General features: G+C 40.7%; 1 protein-coding gene across 1 annotated transcript in view; it reads right to left on the bottom strand.

Moving 5' to 3' along the window:
- Positions 1-20,405, bottom strand: part of KLHL29 (kelch like family member 29) — a 545,709-nt gene that overhangs the window by 67,949 nt on the left and 457,355 nt on the right. Inside the window, exon 9 of the mRNA XM_060786976.2 lies at positions 1,229-1,427. Coding sequence (XP_060642959.2) covers positions 1,229-1,427 — 199 coding nt within the window. The remainder of the gene's footprint in view (positions 1-1,228; positions 1,428-20,405) is intronic.

Below are 20,405 nucleotides of genomic sequence, written 5' to 3'. Positions count from 1 at the left end.
GCAAATTCTTGATTCTGAGGTCACTTTTGGAGACCACACAGGTGACTAACCTGTGACCTCACCAGAAGTAGTCTTTCTAGCAAGGCTCTGCTGGGGTGGAAAGGATGAGGACTGGTGACATAGGAGTGGCGGCAGCCCCTAGGAACTGCTTGACCAATCATCTGGACCAAAACATGGCTTTGGGACACCCTGTGGTGTATCCATGACTGCTCCAGAGCATACTACCTCAGAGTATTTCACCTGGTGTAGACTAAACCTAAGTCTAATTACTATGTGTGTAGATTAAAGAACCTTTCTGAATTCAAAGTTATACCAGATCAGAGTTACATAGTCTTAAGTAAGATAATTCACATAAGAGTGAAGGTCTATTGAAAGAAAAGAGTCTGGAATTAGTCTGTTGAGGGTCAGCTGTGACAACTAGCCTGGAAAGATAATAAATATCTGGTGAGGAATGTTAGTTGAAGAGAATGTATACGCAATATAAGATGATCTGGTAACTTCTGTATTGGACTGTGCAGTATCCTTCTGTGCAGATTTTGGTCTATCAACGTGCAGAACATAAATTTATTTCTTCCAGTAAAGTTGGTTCCTTGATTCACAAAGCCTGGTCTCCAAATTTCCCCCAGAAATAGTGGGGGTCGGGGAGGAAATTCCCTGCCTGTTTGTAGTTATGCATCTCCAGAGTTCCTGCACTCTGACAGTACTGAATTACTTTGAAAACACACAACAAGCCCTGTATTCCTGAACATCATGTAGCTAAGCAAAACCATGGATAATAGCAAGTCCTGTTGAAATGAAGAATTTCTAGGCCAAGAATATCCTACAGTACCTAGAAAATGCCTAGAGGAGACATATTTTGTCATGTGTGGAAAAATGAAATTGCAGGGAGTCATTTTGTCTGTCCAAAACCAGCTGGTGGGATCTCGTCATTTGATTTATGGTGATGAATGTGCTCTCTTTTTCCATCTTTCTCATGTTCTCCCTTCCCCCCTTTGCCACAGGGGAAATCAGTATGAGTACCTGAAGCAAAACTGCAGGGTACCCAATTGCCCAATCTGCTACCCTGACTGTATCTTGGAAGTGCCACAGAGAGAACGAAAAGAAAGCCATCCAAGCATCAAGCCATATGCAAGCTGTAAGCAGCCTGAAACATGTCCTATCAATAGCTGCAGGGAGAAAAAAAGACAGATCTCACGAGTCTGAGCTTCGCAGCTTAGTTGTGCTTTACCTGCTGATAGCCTGGGACGAGTCCTTGGAGTCTGCATCTCTTGTCGGGCGTGCGGCAGCATATGATAGCGCTTTGCTTCATTCACCAGATCCCGGCAGGCCTCTGAAGACTTTATCAACTCCTCATTGTCAACAACATTTAGGAGATAACTGGGATGGATGAAGGGAAGGCGGACCACTGCCAGCAACTCAGCGGCATACTGTAAGGGAAGATATTACAAGAGCTTTACGTAACACAACTGACTCCGTACTTCTTTCTTCCCCTTTCCATTACTTGGGACAATATGACATTTAAGGACGCCCAACCTTGAACCTTTGTTAACAATGTCTGCGTGTGTTCTCCTGTCTCAAAAGACAGATACAGTTCAGATGAGAGCAAAATATTTTTTTTTAAAAACTCCCTGTCTACATATGTCTTTGTAATCATAACAAGGAAAACATACAGTAATGCAAAGACAGTGGCTTTTTTCCTACAATCTTGGACTGAAATATTGCAAACTAAAATGGAAAGTGAATTTACACACCTTACACTTAGGAGACCTACTGTAATAGTTCCCGCTTCCTCTGTTAACCTTGAAATTTAAGACTGGCTGCTTGGTTTCAAATAAACAGCTATTCGGGTAGCATTTTAAATGTCAAAAAAGTTTATGTTTATAAAACCTCTAAGGTGACTGCCTGAAAAATGGCAGTGGTTTTGATAAAGCCACGGGGTTTGTTCACTTGGCAAAACAAATGTGCTCTTCTAGGTTTTGCTAGAAGTCAAACTCCAGGAGCTAATAATGAAATGCAGATGGCATAGCTCCATCGTTCTGCATAAATAAAATAAACTTTATAGTGCAAAGGACATTTAAATAGCTGAAAACATCCATCATCCGTCAAGGCTGAACAGAAAGCAAAAGGACAACAGAGAGAAAATTGCATGTTATAAAATGAAAAATTCCTGCAATGATTTATTTTTGCAACTGTTCATTCTCCTAAATATCACAGACTGCCTCCGAGCAAAAAAACTCAACATTTGGAGAATGTGCTGGCAAAAGAAGAAGAGAGGCAGAAAAGGAGGGGGGTTGTACAATGAGGAAAGGTGATTAAAAAGAGAAAGTTTTATCACTAGGATGATGATGATGATGATTTGTATCCCATCTTTCCACATATTCCAAGTGCATTTACACTGAAGAATTAATGTAGTTTGAAATGACTTTCGATGCCACAGCTCAAGGCTATGGGATCATGGGAGTTGGAGTTTTACAAGGTCTTTAGCTTTCTTTGCTAAGGAGTACTGGGGCCTCACCAAACTACAATTCCCAGGAATCCATAGTATTGAACAAGTTAAAGTGGTATCAAATTGCATTAATTCTACAGTGTAGATGCACAATGGGATTCAAATGGCTTACAACAATGAAAGATACTAAAATTTAATAAGATACCAAAGTAAAAGAACAATTAAACAATCAAAATGTAAAGCCAAGGTTAAACACACAGAGACACCAGTGCAACAGCTGGCGATATTATCCAGTATATATTGTGTAAGATGGGTTTTATATGGCCACTCATCAAATGCCTATCAGAATAGAAATAGGGATGGTGCCAGTCAATGTCTCTAGGAAGGCAGTTCCAAAGCTTGGGGGCAACCACGGAAAAGCCCTTTCCCATGTTCTCACTAGATGTATCGATCAGGCTGGTGGCACAGAGAAGGGCCTTCCCAGCAAATCTCAAAGCAAGGGGTTGTTTGTAAGGGATAATGCTTCATATAACCTGGATAATGGGTGGATGCATCCAAAAACAGCAAGGTTCTTTACGAACTTCAAGGTTGCTAACTGTTTTTGTTGTTCATTAGTTCAGTCATTTCCAACTCTTCGTGACCTCATGAACCAGCCCACGCCAGAGCTCCCTGTTGGCCGTCACCCCCCCCCCCCAGCTCCTTCAAGGTCAATCCAGTCACTTCAAGGATCCCATCCATCTTGCCCTTGGTCGGCCTCTCTTCCTCTCTTGCTAACTAAACACCTGTAATTTGCAGGCAACTGTGAACATCCACTATGAGTTAGACGGGCAGTCTCTGAGTTACAAATATCCAACTTACAAACGACTTAGTTAAGAATGTAGGTGAGACAATAAGAAATGAGAGAAATCTACTCCTTGAAAGGGAAATTTACTTCTGGAACAGTCATCATCATGGGGAAAAGGTATCCTCACTGAAGCTTTATCACGAATCCTTGTCTCCACAAGTGAAAATTTCCAAAATCCAATTAATACAGGGACTGAAAGCGAGGTGAAATATTCTGAACAGGGACATAGACAGCAATGCAAACATTACAGAGGTGTTAACCCTTCTCTGTGCTATCCAAAGAGATACACACACACACAGGCTGAAATGACACTTAAAAATGCACCTGTTCCTACTTACAAACAAATTCAATTTGAGAACAAGCCTTCAGAACCTATGTTATTCATAACTTGGGGACTGCCTGTAATTTCTTCCTCAGCTGTTATCCCTGACAGAGACGCAGAAGATGAAATACTTTCAAAGAGTGAAAATGAGAACTATGCCTAAAGCTGTAAACATGCATAATTCTGCTTTACTAGACAGAGGTTAAATAATTTGGCCCCACTGGAAGAATTCTGCAGTAACGAGGGTATGATCTGTCACCACTATCAATCAAATGTAAGAAGAAATCACTTGGAATTCTTCTTTTTCAGGACATTAACCTCCCCAAACTCCAGAGCTTTGACTAATTAAAACCAAAACCAAAATGCCTACCGACATATTGGGCTCAGTCACACAGAGATAACATTATGGGTTGCCTTTTTAGAAAAGCTCTCCCTTTGTTAAAGAAGATAGGAGGAAGAGAGAAAAGTAGCAAAGGATTTCAATAAACTCTTTCTCAGGCTGGATCTACAATGCCATATAATGCCATTTGAAGTGCATTACATGGTCAGTGTTGGCCCATATAATGCAGCCCAATACAGTTCAAACTGCATTATATGGGTCTACACCGACCATGTAATACAGTTCAAATGGCATTATATGGCAGTGTAGATCCAGCTCAGTCTTTGACAAAAAGGAGAAGCACATGTTAGAGCTCCACTAAAATCTTTGGAATTATAGAATCATAGAGTTGGAAGAGACCTCGTGTGCCATACAGTCCAACCTCCTGCCAAGATGCAAGAAAATTGCATTGAAAGCACTCCTGATAGAATTTAGGTTCATTTCGCCACCTAAAAATATTGGAAACTGATCTGCAGGAAAGAGGGGCTGAAAATAAGCAACAAACAAACAAACAAATATAAACAAGGAACTTGGGATTTGGTTCAAAATTATCCTGTGGAAATTAAAATCTGTGGATGCTCAAGTCCATCTATCTATCTATCTATCTATCTATCTATCTATCTATCTATCTATCTATCTATCTATCTATCTATCTATCTATCTATAAATACTCTGTGCATAATGAGTACCTTAAAAACAAAAGAACCAATTAACGAAATCACACCAAATTTGGCAACAAAACGTCTCACTAAACAAGGAGTGACCATCACTCAAAAATTATGATTTTGTCATTTGGGAGTTGTAGTTGCTGGGATTTATAGTTCACCTATAATCAAAGAGCATTCTAAACTCCACCAACGATGGAATTGAACCATCAAGCATAAAGACATTACATATATTAGAAACCAACACTTTCTCATTACTTTATTTTCCAGATCACCAGACCCGTGAATGGTTCAATCTGTGGATGAAGATTCTGTGGATACAGGGCACTTACTGCACTATGAGTAGCTTGAGTTTCATTTGTCATTTTTCTACAGCACTTATAGTGACAAACTACGATTCAGGTTAAAACTTTCAATATGTACACAAAAAAACCTATTATTATAATTATTACCAACGTGTGGTATAAAAATGCTGTTGATATGGCTGCTGCTGTTGTTGAGGATGGTACTAACAACAAAAATAGCACTAATAATAGGAGACGGAAAGCTTTAGACATATGGCAGTGGGTGGCAAAGCACTGGCTTTTAGAGGCTGCTTTTTCCTTCAAGAAGGTTGGAGGCGTTTAATCTTGTAGCATTTCCAACCAAGCTGAGGTAATATTCCTCAAGGAACAGCAAAGCAGGAGATTAGGATGGGGTGGGGGTGATAGATGTCACGGCTACAATTTGTCCGGTATGAAGGGAGGCAAGGCTTGCTCAGAAAAAGCCTGCAAGGAATTTTAATGCTAGAGCATTTGAGGTCTGGCAGCCTACGGGGAAAACAAGCACACAAATATTAAAGCCAGCAAGAGATGTCCCTCATCATAATGGCTTGGACAGCAATAGCCTGAGCATCCGTCAACAATATTTTGTTTCTTTAGAAATGGGTTTCCTGACCAAAAGTATGGGGTGGAGACTGACCTAAGCTTCCCTTAAACCCTGAATTACAAAGCAGCAATGGAACTCAATTTGGGGGCTTTTTCACACTATGGAATTATAGCAGTTTGATTCTATTTTAACTCCATGGTTGCATCCTATGGCTTCATGGGATTCATGGTTTGGGGAGACTCTAGACATCTCTCGCAGGGAATTCTAAATTATCCCACCCATTCAAGGAAACCAATAGGAATCTCAAAGAATAATGCTGCCACACGGTTGCAGACTGAAAAGGTAGACAAGAGCTGAGCATCTTTAGCTTGTTACGAATTCATTGGCAAGCCCTGGACAACATATCCTGCCAATGTCATGTGCACTTGTAAAACCAAGATATAAAATAGATCCCTGCAAATCTATACAGAAGTGTTCCTGTCAAATAAAAAAATAATATTGCTTTGGACATATGTTTTGGATTCAAAGTCTCAGAAAGGAAAACCAGCAATGGAAAAGGTTGTCTCAGATAGGTGAACCCAAAGCCAAAGGTATAAAATACGTTGGGTGATCAAAAAGAATCCACAGATGGAATCTGCATGTATCGGAACAAAAAGTCTATCATCTAAGGCAAAGCTTCTATTTTTCCACTCATGCCCCTTTCCGCCCAGGAATATTTTACATGACTCTGGATATATAGGAATATAAAATATAAAACAAACACTTACTAAAAATAAACCAGCATTTATAAAGTTTGCTAAACAAGCTGATTTCCCTCCTCCTCCTCCTCCTCCTCCTTTTTTAAGTACAATTGAAACATTTCCTGTAGAGTCCATTGTAAACACTGCACACTGAAGCTAAAAGATTTGTGTAAATGGGTGCAAAATTTTACATGACCCCAACATTGAGTTTAGGGGGGCTCATTTGGGGTCAGGATCCACAATTAAGAAGCAGTGATCTACTGCAACGAAGGCAGCATCAGTAAAGAACCATTTCTAGAAACTGGATGGATACTGAACTGGGGGCTCATTTACACATACAAAATCTAGGGTCAAATGCTCTGGCATGTCTCTGGAGGTATTCAGACATTTAGAGTCTACAGTCCAGCTGGACCAAAACCAAACAGGTCACTTTAACATTCTCTGCCATACCTGTTACAAATGGCCAGAGAGCTCAAGAGAGATCTGAAGAGCTGCTGGCCATCACAGGAAGCTCTCTGGAGAGAAGGACGAACTGAGTGATATGCTCTCAATCCAACCTTCTTTTTTTGGACTGGTAAGTGCAGGGAAAAGGAGATGACAATGCCTGCCTGTGTGGACATCAGACCAATTGGAGCCAGTCTGCTGTTTACACTCTGCCTGAAGTGCAAGGTTGTTCCCATGTTTTGCTAAAACTCCAGAGTATTCCTCAGCTTAGCTTAATGTGAGGCTAGACCAGTTCACGCTGGTTTAATCCACATTAAGGGATGAAAGTCACTTGACATAATTTGGATACCCAGAAACACCTTCTGGTTCACTTTGGATATCAGGGCGAATGTAGACAAGTCCCAGATCAATGTTTCCCAATCTTTCTTCTACAACAGTGGTTCTCAATCTGTGGGTCCCCAGATGTTTTGGCCTTCTACTCCCAGCCAGCTAGTGAACTGGCTGGGATTTCTGGGAGTTGTAGGCCAAAACACCTGGGGAACCACAAGTTAAGAACCACTGTTCAACAAGGTGCTTATGATTTCAGTTCCCAGTTGCCCCAGCTGGCTTGACTGACAGTCAGGAAGTCTGGGAACGGAAGTCCAAAATTTATGAAGGAATCAAGGTTGGAAACCACTGGACTAGATTATCCACATCATTTAGGAGTTTCTGGAGCTGTTCATTTGCTATCCGCATGACAACCTTCAGTAGAAAAAAGGAGTCCTGTTAAAAGGCCTTTATTTCTGTAATTTATCGGACTCCTCCGAGGTGTCTTCTAAAGGAACATTCTCCCTGCAGTCTCTTTTTGCATAGATGGAACAAAACTCCAATTAATGATTTGTAAAGCCCACAAAGGAAGTTCTTCATCTCTTCCAGCAATAAACAAACAGGATGACACTATGGGCTATACAGCGTCTGGGATAAACTTTGGTAACAACTGCTGCAACAACAAAGCAAAAAGTTCATTCACCTTTGCTTAATTAGATTAGTGGGAAGAAATCATTCAGTTTGTCTCTCTTTGTGTGAGCTTGCATTCCATTGTGAAAACTAAAAGTAATTAGAACAAGTTGCCCTGTCTAGGCAGCAAAAAAAGCCAGTGTCACTGTCTGAAGCTAATGCCTCCATTCTCTCTGATATCTTCCTGCCCACACTGCTCCTAATGCTGGTTGAGCATTGATGGCATTAGGCTATGCATAATCCCATATTTTCAAAACCAAGATATGTATGTGTGTGAGGAGATTTTACACACACACACACACACACACACACACACGAATATAATCTTGCTGTCTCTGAAAGGCTTTTAATAAAAAACAAATTGTTGTGTTGGTATGTTGTCTCCTTTTATCTTTGTTGTACCAGCTTTCAAGCAATATGGCTAAAGACAACATTTGGTTCTGTTGATTTAAGTACATTCAAGTGATCAAGGCTGTCCATAGTTTATTCCTCTCCAATTCTGACTTTTGATGGCTTTCTGGCTTTTTGAGCTTGGACTATATTAAATATCTTGTTAGCCTTCTTTTTTCATTGAAGCCCAGAGTAAACACTGTTTAGCATCCTTACCATCTGCCACTGTTTCACATTCCTTCACTATTGTTGATATAAGTTCCAAAATTTAGAAAGTTTTGTGGAAGTCCAACAGCACTGGATTTCCAAAAAGCTTCCAACTTCAGAGCCATAGATTAAAATATAGCATTAAAAAAACTACTCTGAATTTTGTCTCAGAATTCCCAACAGCATCGCCACTGGATTCAAGGAGTCATAGCTCCTTGTTTTACCATCCTGTGGGAGGCTTCTCTCATGTCCCCACATGAGAAGCTGGAGCTGACAGACGGGAGCTTAACCTGCTCCCCGAATTCAAACTGCTGACTATTCAGTGAGCAGTCCTGCTGGCACAAGGGTTTAACCAATTGTGCCACCAGGGGTTCCTAGGTGAGGAAATTGTGGTAGTGTCCAAGGGCAGCTAGTCCCCTGAGGCTGTACTGGCATTGTGTCCTCTCTAAAGCACAACCCTCAGCTTATCCCTGGGTCACAATAAAATCCATAATTTTGGTCCCTAGATCTGCCCTTGAAGGTCAATTCATATATGAGTATATATGATACACGAGGTCAATTCATATAAGAGTATATATAAGTAATCAACAACCATGGGGTGGAATGAAATCATTCATTTTAAGATAAGTAGACTCATTTAATCAAAGGAATGTTGGTGTACTTTTCAGGGTATGTATTCTTGTTCACACTACGAACCGAATTTAGGTTCAAGTATATATTTCATGGGATGTTAGAGGCCAAGATGAAGTATTTTGGCCACATAATGAGAAGACAAGAATGCTTAGAGAAGACAATTATGCTGGGGGAAATGGAAGGGAAAAAAAGAGGGGCCGACCAAGGGCAAGATGGATGGTGTCCTTGAAGGGACTGGCTTGACCTTGGAGGAGCTGGGGGTGGTGACAAGCGACAGGGAGCTCTGGTGTGGGTTGGTCCATGAGGTCACAAAGAGTCGGAAGTGACTGAACTAATGAACAACAACAACGACATATATTTCATTAATTATTTATAAGCAAAGGAATACTGGTAACTCAAATAGATTTAAATATTTGTAATTGTGCTTGCAGTTCATTTTGGAAATCAAGACAAGGCCATGATTCAAGGAATAAAGCAGTAGGATCATTTTTACCAGTGCTTGTAGCTAAACCTTCAATGAGCTAATTCACAAACCTCTTTGTAAGCAAACATGATTTCAATTTCATTTAGGATTTTTTTTTTACTCATAATAATTAAGGCCCTGCTTTCTCGTTCTAAGTAACAGGCACCGAATACAGTACTTTGCCATTTGCATAGCCCTTTGGTCCGCAATCCAAGAAGCCATTATAACCTGTGTGACTTCAATAACAAGGATGAAATGTATTTCATTCTTGGGGAACAAAAACCCATATGATCTTAGCTTCACTGAGCCTAGGAATCATCTGGTCTAATCCTTTGCTCAGTGCAGAATTTGAAACACAGGATGCAACTACAGCTTTCCTGACAGATGACTATCCAGTGTCAGTAAAAATGTGTCTTGCAAAGGAAAGTCCATCAGCTCCAAAGTAGTTTGTTTCATAGACAGCACTTAAATTAGGAAGTTTCTTCCACTGTTTATCCAACATGTTCCTCCCTGACATTACATCCATCAGTTATGTTCTAGCTCTCCAGAGTAACAGGAAACAAATCTATCCCTTCTTTGCTCAATAACCCATCTGATATTTGAATGCTGCTATCATAACATATCATTCCCGTACCTTGGGAAGTCTGACTTGGCCACGGTGGTCCACACTCTTGTTACATCCTGAATAGATTACTGCAACGTATCTACATTAGGTTGCCTTTGAAGACTGTTCGAAAGCTTTAAATGGTCCAACAGGTGGCAGCCAGGTTACTAACAGGAGTGGCGCTCAAGGAACACACTATTCCTCTGTTGTGTCAGTTGTACTGGTAGCCAATTTGCTACCAAGCACAATTCAAAGGGCTGGCTTTAGCCTATAAAGCGCTAAACGATTCTGGCCCAGCTTACCTGCCCGAACATATCTCTTCCTATGAACCATCTAGGAGCTTAAGATCATCTGGGGAGGCCCTGCTCTCGATCCCGCCTGCCTCACAAATGCGATTGGCAGAAACGAAGGACAGGGCCTTCTCAGTGGTGACCTCCCGGGCTATGGAACTCCATCCCCAGGGATATTAGATTGGCCCCCTCCCACCTGACTTTCCAAAAAAAGGTAAAGACCTGGCTATTTGAGCAAACTTTTGAGAATGTAGCAGAATAGACAACATGGAACTATGAATGATGAACATGGAATGGCCAGACGATGTCACTGGATAATGTTTTTAACAGGATGACACCAATGATTATATGCTTTAATGGTTTTTATATATGTTTTATATTGCAATGTCGCACTTTTATAAATGCCTGGCATCAAATTGTGCCAATCTGTAACCTGCCCTGAGTCACTATATGGCTGAGAAAGGCGGGCCATAAATATTGTAAATAAATACATAAATAAATATTTATTCCAGGTTCCTGTGTGGGAATAAAATGTAGGTAACACCACTGTTCTAAATTGCACCAGAAGTCCCCACAATCACAGGATCCTTGTTCCCCGCTGGGGATAGTCTTCTATATGTGGAAGAAAGGATGTGATGTCAGCGGTGGAGCACACTTACAACCCTACTGCCCTGTTTAACACACCTATTCGAACAAGTAACATGTAAACAGTAGCTTATCACTTTCCACCACCTGGAGTCCATCCACACTATACAATCATGATACCATCTTCCACTTTAACTACCATGGCAACATTCCATGAAATCTGGGATTGACATTTAGGCAGGGACACTTACAATTCTCAACCACGGAGCAAAGCATAGGAAAGAACCAGGTTGGCTAAAGTAGAATCATACAACTAAATTTGTATGGTCCAAATAGTCTCCTGGGTTGCTGGTTTACATGAAGCTTGTGGTCTACTAAAATACCGAAAGTTAACAAGATCTACCCATCCCATAATTTGAGCTTTGATTCTTTAATCTAAAGTAAGAGTCTTTTTTATTATTTCTGTTGGATTTCAACTCAGTGGTTTCGGTGTAGCCTTCCAGATTATACAGATAGCTCTGACACTTGAGTGTCTTCTGTGGTGTCAAACTTTCACTCCCAGGTTCATGCCATTGACAAGTTTGGCAAGTATTCTCTTGCCTCTTTCACAAATCGCTTATTGAAATATATAAAAAGCACAGGATCAAGAACACAATTCTGTGTCCCTCCAATGATTATCTCCTGAATGCGCCAAGGCCATTAATGAACATTTTCTGAATACAGATGTTTTTCAACTAGCTGTAGATCCACAGAATACCACTTCCGTTGTTTAAGGTAATAGAAAACCAAGATACAGTACATTTTATGACACCTCTTTAGACTATGAGGGTGGAAATTTGAGTCTTGATCTTTTAAATCCACATTCAGTCTTCCCACTACATGGCATCGGTTCCCAAATCATAAATCTTCATTGCTTAGCCAACACAGATGGCACATAATTTAATTCTATCACTCCTTTTTTTAAAACTCGGTGTTCAGTATCCAGATAGCTGAGTAAAGTGGGAGAAACCCAATATGTAACATGAAGCAAGACATCTCAATAGATTTTGGTGGGCAGAATTCCAGAAAGGCTGCCTTCCTAGACTTCCAACCCTCTGCAAGAATGCCTTGACATATGCACGGAGGGATGAAGTCGAACACTGAATTAATGTAAGCTCATTCAATGGAATAGCAAATTGAACTGGGTAGTGGATGAGTCACAGGAAATTACTCTGCAAGTAGCATATTGTCTCACATCGTTTTATCACACGATACCTGAAGTCTGAGTCTAAATATGAAACATTTTAATCATTCTAAAAGGCAAATCAGCAAAGGAATTAATCAGTTTACCGAAAGAGAAGAGAATTCTGGGAAAAGAGTTAACTAGATGGTAAGAACATATGCAGAGATCACAGCATTTAAAAAGAAATTGTCCATTTTCTCATTGAAATGCTTCATATGTAGAAACTTTTCTGTTATATAGAGTATGCGCCTGACATATGGGTTGAGGCAAAGTATTTTTTTTTTAATATTTGTACCCTACCTTTGGCATAACAACAAACAAGAAATACAATAGCCAGTTAAATATTGATGAATCACATCTACTAAGAGCATTCTATGGGGAGTGTTTCCTTTCGATTCAGTAAAATCAGTTTAACCACTCCCCCCAAAACCCCCCAGTTTAAACCATAAAAGAGCTATGGTGGTGCAATGGGTTAAACCCCTGTGGTGGCTGAACTGCTGACTTAAAGGCCTGAAGATTGGTGGTTCGAATCTGTGAGACAGGATAAGCTCCCATCTGTCAGCCCCAGCTTCTCAAGCGGGGACATGAGAAAGACCTCCCACAGGGCAGTAACACATCCAGGCATCCTCTGGGCAACGTCCCTGTAGATGGCTAATTCTCTCACACTAGAAGCGACTTGCAGTATATTCTCAATTCGCTTCTGACATGATTTTAAAAAAATTAAACCATTTGAAATTACAACATTAACAATGAAAAAAATAAAAACATTGAAAACATTGAAACAATGAATAATTGACAAATGTTAACCTAAAATCAAGTATGTGTAAAGATTTAAAGTCATCAGGGCTGAAGGCAAGGATTTTAAAGGACTGTCTTAACTTTAGTTAATGTAATTTCTAGTTTGACTCTCTGTTCTTAGTTTATTGATTAAACTAGCCATAGAACTTGACAAGGCTTGAGTTAAAATTGCTGGACAAAACATTAACAACCTTCGATATGCAGATGATACCACTTTGATGGCTGGAAGTGAGGAGGAGTGGAGGAGCCTTCTAACCAAGGTGAAAGAAGAAAGTGCAAAAGCTGGGTTGCAGTTAAAAAAAAAACTCAAGAAAGCAACCAGACTGATTGATAACTGGTAAATAAAGGGAGAAAAAATGGAGGCAGTGACAAACGTTGTATTTCCAAGTGCAAAGATTACTGCAAGCACAGACTGCAGCCAGGAAAACAGAAAATGCTTACTTCTTGGGAGGAGAGCAATTACCAATCTCGATAAAATGGTGAAGAGTAGAGACATCACACTGGCAACGAAGGTCTGCATAGTTAAAACAATGGTTTTCCCTGTAGTAACCTATGGGTGTGTGAGAGCTGGACCATAAGGAAGGCTGAGCGAAGGAAGATAGACGCTTTTGAGCTGTGGTGTTGGAGGAAAATTCTGAGAGTGCCTTGGACAGCAAGAAGATCAAACCAGTCCATACTCCTCGAAATAATGCCCGGCTGCTCATTGGAGGGAAGGATATTAGAGGCAAAGCTGAAGTACTTTGGCAACATAATGAGAAGATAGCAAAGACTGGAGAATATAATGATGCTGGGGAAAAAGGAAGAGGGGCCAACCAAGGGCAAGATGGATGGATGGTACCCTTGAAGTGACTGGCTTGACCTTGAAGGAGCTGGGGGTGGAGATGGCTGACAGGGAGCTGGTCCATGCGGTCACAAAGAGTTGGAAACGACTGAACGAATAAACAAGCAACCACAAAAGAGGACAAAACCTGCTGTCAACTATCAGGGTGTATGCATTTGGTGCAGGCTGTTCCTAATCCATAAGAACCTCTCTTCTTAATCGGATTACCAATTTTACAGGTTTTTTAAATCCCTATTTTGTTGCCCATGTAAATCTTTTGTTCTATTGAAGGACAACAGCAAACCAAAACCAGGCTGTTGTTGTTGCTGCTTCCACCATTGTTATTTCGGTTCTTACGGAAACATTTCTGAAGAAACTATGCAGCACATATTGGAATTTCTGTAACTATGTGGAAGCTTCCTTGCAAGCTAGTCCATTTCAAAATGAGTGAGAAATTATGATCACAAGGAAGCAAGATCACCACCTGAGAAAGTATCTGAAAGACACCCATTGACAGCCCAGTGCTGTCAACGCAATAATGAGATGTTCACTTGGTACATAGTGTTATGTCTATGTTATTCTATGCTGCGCCACTAAAATGTTAGATAGTATCAAAAGGTCAGCATGGACTGGATTTGCAATAAAGAAAATGCTTTTTTGCAAAGCTTGGAAATGTCACAACCCTTCTCAGGCTGGCTGAATCTTCTCTATTTGTGGCAGAAAGACACAGAGAGAAAGAGAGACCCTTGCACACTCAGAGTTAGGTTAAGAACATATTGTAGCTTTATTATCAGCAACCAAAAAAGAGACTGTAAATGGCAAAGTCTGAGGTGGCACAGGGCTGAATGAGAGGAAAATGGCACGAGAAAATGAGCAGCATGAACTCCTTGCTGCTGTTGACTTTAATAGTTAGCTGGGCTGAGTGACTTCCATATACAGGACGTCCCCAAGTTACAAACATCCGACTTACAAATCTATTTCTCAGAGGGGAAATCTACTCCTGAAAGATTTATCATAAGGGAGAAGTATCTCAACTGAAGCTTTCTCATCAATCCTTCATCAACAAGCCACATTTTTTCAAAATCCTATTCTCACGGGGAAAGAAAATGAGGTGAAATCTTCTGAACAGGAGCACAGACAGAAACACAAACACCCAAGGGTGTTAATCCTTCTCTATACCATCCGAAACACATAGACAGACAGACAGACAGACAGACAGACAGGACTGGAGTTACACTTAAAATACACCTGTTCTGACTTACAAACAAATTCAACTTAAGAACAAGCCTACATAACCTATCTTGTTCATATCTTGGATACAATATATTAGTGCAATTGTCCTTGTTCTTTAAGAGTGCATCTACACCAGTGGCTCCCAACCTTTTTTTGGTACCCTTGGACCACTTGACCAGGGACCACTCTCCAACATTAGTATCAAAAGGGTTACATCTCAGTTTTTGTGAACTTTAGATTTGGTTTGGAGTGCTGATTCAGAAAATCGCATTGGATAGAGCACATCAGCTCTAGTTCCTGATACAGAACATATGCCATGGTCAGCGACAGGGAAGGAGTGGCAGACGGTGCGAAAGGAGCAGAAATTAAATAAATAAATAAAGAGGAAGGAGGCTCACAGATCAGATTTTTGTCCTCATGTTCCACTGGTGGTCTGCGGCCCACAGGTTAAGAACCACTGATCTACACCGTACAGTTAATGCAGTTGGACACCACTTTAACTGCCAGGGGCTCAATGCTATGGAATCCTAGGAGTTTTAATTTTACAAGGTCTTTAGCCTTCTCTGCCAAAGAGTGCAGGTGGATCACCAAACTACATCACCCATTATTCCACAGCATTGAGTAATGGCAAAGTGATGCCAAACTGCATTAATTCAGATGCACCCTAACTCTCTGGTCATTTAAAGAATACATACTCCCAAGTTTAATAAAAATGTATCTTCACTTTCCCACCAACAAATGGGACAGAAATTCAGTTGGGACATTAATGGGCACGTAATGTAATCTGTGTCCAATGAGATGGCTCCTTCTAGATCTCTCGTGCATCTGCAATCAGGCACGTATACACTTCTACACAAAGCCAACAGTAGCAACACCATATACACCTGTTTTCACTTGTTCTGATTCATGCTTATTTTGTTTTGCGTACCTGAATTCTTATCTCTTCTGTTTCATACTAGTCTTCTTTGTAACTACTTAAAAAGTACTACGGATCCTCTACAAGAGCGATGCTTTGGCCAGTCAGATGCTATTTCATGCCTTTCTTTAATTCAGGCTTCAAAATTAAGGCCCTAAATAAGCTACACTAAAAGTAGCTTATTTAGGGCTGCTTTTCTTCTCTCACAGAGCTTTAAAAAGGAGAGTCTTAACTTTCCCCGAATCAGATTTCCCATGGCTTAAACATCATACTAGGAAGAGATTAAGCCTTTTGACACTTTTGGCAGTAATGCTCAGAAAGGTCAAACATTTCCTAGTTGTCTAAAAGATCATTCTTTTTCTCTAGTTACTATTACTTCATACAAAATGACCTTTCTGTGCTGCTGGTCTGAGTAAACATTAACTGGGACTTAAAATTAGAAGTCAAATTGCATGGAGGGTTGTATGAGTTCTCAGTCTTCTGTGATTACGCTGATACCAGGAGGCAGTTAATAAAAATTAATCTGTATTCAAAACACCCACATCTTACCAGACTAATAAAGAAGGTGAACATAACGTACAGTTAAAATATGATTCTTGGTCCACCCAGTTATAAATAGAAATTCAAATCAATTCCGGTTTTAGAGGACTTTAAAATAAAAATCTTAAGGAGCAATTTTAAGGTAATTTGAAGAAGTGCTATGCAATTTCCAGAAAGTCTAGTCAAGGACAGCATTCGTGACACAGCAACAAAAGAAAATTTGAAACGATTAGGAACGTAATAGCAACAGCAACAACAGTAACAACAAAGAGGAGGAGGAAGAGGCAGCGGCAATGGCGCAAATAGAGTGACGCACCACTTTTGCCACTAAGGCCCATCTGCTGCATGCCAATTGGTGTTTACTCAGGGTCACAGTACTGAAGCAGGTCTTGGACTAGTGATTCAGCACTGTTGCAGAGAAAGTTAGATTGTGGCTTAAATTCAACAGGTAGTAAAGGTAAAGGTTTTCCCCTAACATTAAGTCCAGTCGTGTCCGACTCTGGGGTGTGGTGCTCATCTCCATTTCTAAGCCGAAGAGCCGGCATTGTCCGTAGACACTTCCAAGATCATGTGGCCGACATGACTGCATGGAGCGCTGCTACCTTCCCACTGGAGTGGTACCTATTGATCTATTCACATTTGCATGTTTTCAAACTGCTAGGTTGGCAGAAGCTGGGGCTGACAGTGGAAGCTCATGCTGCTCCCTGGATTCAAACCTGCGACCTTTCAGTCAACAAGTTCAGTAGTTCAGTGCTTTAACCCACTGCACCACCAGGAGCTACTTACCGAACCGGTAGTACCAACTATTTTAGACCTGTTAAATGAATGAATCCGCATTGACTTAGCATGTATTGCTTGATTCTACAGGTTTACTCTAGCTGGCATTTGTAATTGAATCTAGGCCTGTGTCCCATCGCTTAGGTAGGAACTACTGGGAGAATGCCCATAACTGACAAGCAAGAGCAGCTCCTGGCATCCAAGCCAGGTGAACCCTCTCTTCCCCCTTACAGAAGCTGCAAATTCAAATTCACTTGAGTGTCTAGGACATTGCTTCTTAAACTGTGAGTCCCAACTTCAATCAAGGTCCCCACAGCTCAATGTTGGGGTCACGAAAAATTTGGCAACAGTAATAGGTTTCAGAATGCCATCCATATACAGAAATATGTTAGCAACACTGTGCATTGGTCACAGTGGACTCTGCAGAAAATGCTTCATCTCTACTTCACAAAAAGGAAAATTAGCCTATTTAATAAGCCTTGTAAATGCTGATTTATGATTACTATTTGATTTTTACACCTACCATATTTTATATACTTATATATTTTGAGTCGGGTAAAAAGATCAAACAGAAAAAGGCCGTGAGTGGAAAAAGTTTTTAAGAAGATATGGTCTAGGAGAAGCGTTCTTTGCCTTGCTCTCTGTCCCCCTGTTGCATTGACCCAAACTGCATTAAAACGCAAGTTTTAGTCATTCCCATTTCAGAAAACATGCAACAATCAGGTTTCCCATGGAAAGAATAGAGCTCCTGTCATTGTTTGGTCTGATGAACAGACAGTATAGTCACCCACCCACCCATCCTCTATGAAAGTGGAAAAAACCATGAGTATCTTTATGGGATATATAATGGGATATGGGATCTTTATGGTCACGGGGAATGAGGTACTTGCTAAATTTGCAGAGAGAAGAGGAGAAGAAGCAGGCCATGTTACTTACCCAGTGGATTCCAGCTTCCTTTCTTCTTCCTGCATGTGGCATGTGTCTGTTTTGTCCAATAACTCTCTTCCTTTGAGTGGGCAAAACAAATACATGTGGCATGCAGGAAGAGAAAAAGAGCCAGGTTCTGCAGAGGAAGCAATGTGGAAGTGATAGTGGGGTCACTCCTTCCCCTTTTCCTTGTGCAACATGCATCTGTTTTGCCCAGGCAAAGGGAGGTAGGTTATGGGTGAAACAGACACGGGTGGCACATCTGGCTCCCCAATGGCTCCCTTGCTCCCCTCCTACTATATCTTCGGAAGCTGGAACGGTGCCTCCTCCCACCTTCTGAAGATGGAGCTTCCATATGAATGTTTACACAGCAACCCAACTTCAAAAGCAAGGTGCAGCAGTACAAGATCTCAAATAATCAAAGCCATAAGTGTGAAACTTCCAAATGTGGAAGGCTAACTCCAGTCACTAAGAGTAGTATTATTAGGGCAGATGTGTTTTAGGGAACATGGGATGAAAGATGGAGACACAGAGAGGTCATTTAGCTGTATGTTATTTTTTTAACCAGGCCCTGGGGCCAAATGTTGGTTAGAGTAACCACCTCAGTAAGCCTGTTTTACAGATATCAACAATTTCAGATAAGCCATTCCAATGTGAATATTTTCAGATAAGCCATTCCAATATTTACTTGGTCTTCCTTCTCGGCAGCCCAAGTAAATAAACCGCATCCTTTTTATATGTGACTTGTCACCTTGACTGGCTACTTACTGGTCTCTGGAGTGATTTCTCAAAATGGAGAAATCATCACACAAGAACTACGTCGTTCAGTGGCATCACACCCTGAAAACTTCATAACCTCCTGAGAATAATGTTGGCACCAAGCCATGTTTGCCTCGCCTGGCCTTAAGGGGACAGATGGGACAGCTACCAAATCCTACTCAAATGAAGATATAATGTGATATCTTAATAGTGCCACAGCTGACTGAGTGTTGTATTTATATAAAGGAAGCTGCTCTCTCCAGACTCTGGCTACAGCAGTACCAGCACGTATTGCTGCTGCTAATTTTATGGGGGAAAGGGTTTTAGTTTTGCATTCTTATTATGTATGATCAAATTAATTAAATTGTGGCGTCTTCTGCTGATCTGAGTAGCCTTGCTATTTGTTTAAGTTCATACATTCAAGATTATAGTTCTTGAGTATTGTACAACGTATTTGAGCAAGGAAAAGGTACATTATCCCCAACTACCCCTGGCTGCAAAAGATCTCCCAGGTTCAAAAGTAGGTGTAGCCATCTTTATAGTGTCGATCCTATGTGCTGAATATAGCTCAGTGACCACTTGGACACAGAGACTAATATACTGCTTGATTTTGCTGCCTCCTTTCCAGAAAGAAAAGGCAGCAGTTCATCAATTATCAGGCAGATCACACTGTAAAGAAAATGCAGAAGAAAAAGAAGAGGAAGAGGATGATGAGTGGGAGAAGAGAAGTTAAAGACTTTTCTGGGGACTTCTGTGAGCAGCATATTTGATGGAAGCCTTCCTTACAATCCCTCAAAATGGCTCAAACACTTACAGAAACTGAAAACCCACAACTGGAAGTGAAAGCTGGATTGCAAATGGTTTACCACTGCTCAATGCGAGAGTGATAAATTCATCTGCCTCCTGCCTCCAGGCCCTTGCACTGCACTGAAGGCGATGCTTAAGCTGTAGTCTAGACTGTTTGCAGAGAATTTCTTCTGTTTTTTTTTCACTCCTTGGAGTAAAATGCTAGCCTGAGCTTTTTGAATAGCCAGCATAAAAATAAATATTCTTTGAAATGATCTAAATACCACTGTGCAACCTCTGTACTGTTAACACGTGCTCCTTTCTAAATTGTTCAAAGGAGGGCTTATGTTCTGATGACTTATTTCTGTCAAAGATGTTCAAACGGGGGAAAAACAGCCATAAAAAAGCACAGGCCATGATCCAGTAATGATCCATGTGCAACTGATCTGAGTAGCCTTGAAAGGATTTTTCTCTGCACTGAACTATGACCACAGCAAAGAATTAAGATATTATTTCTGCTTGAATTATTTGTGAAATGAATTATGCACCAGTGTGTAAGTGGACTCCGCAATTCATTATTCAGATGCAAAGGGAACACAAAAGTATTATATCTGTCTGAACTGGTGATGTTCCCTATGCTCTCAGGGTTGTCCGTTAAGATGTGATCATTTAGCTTTAATGAAGGTTGATAAAAGAAGTGGTGGCAATTCCATCTTGAAGGGCAATTATAAATCTTAGCTATTTTAATAACA

This window comes from Anolis sagrei, chromosome 1 (assembly GCF_037176765.1).
Source record: "Anolis sagrei isolate rAnoSag1 chromosome 1, rAnoSag1.mat, whole genome shotgun sequence".
In the NCBI taxonomy this organism is placed as follows: Eukaryota; Metazoa; Chordata; class Lepidosauria; order Squamata; family Dactyloidae; genus Anolis; species Anolis sagrei.
The sequence above is the reverse complement of the archived record's forward strand: the minus strand, read 5'-3'. Positions and strand labels throughout refer to the sequence as shown.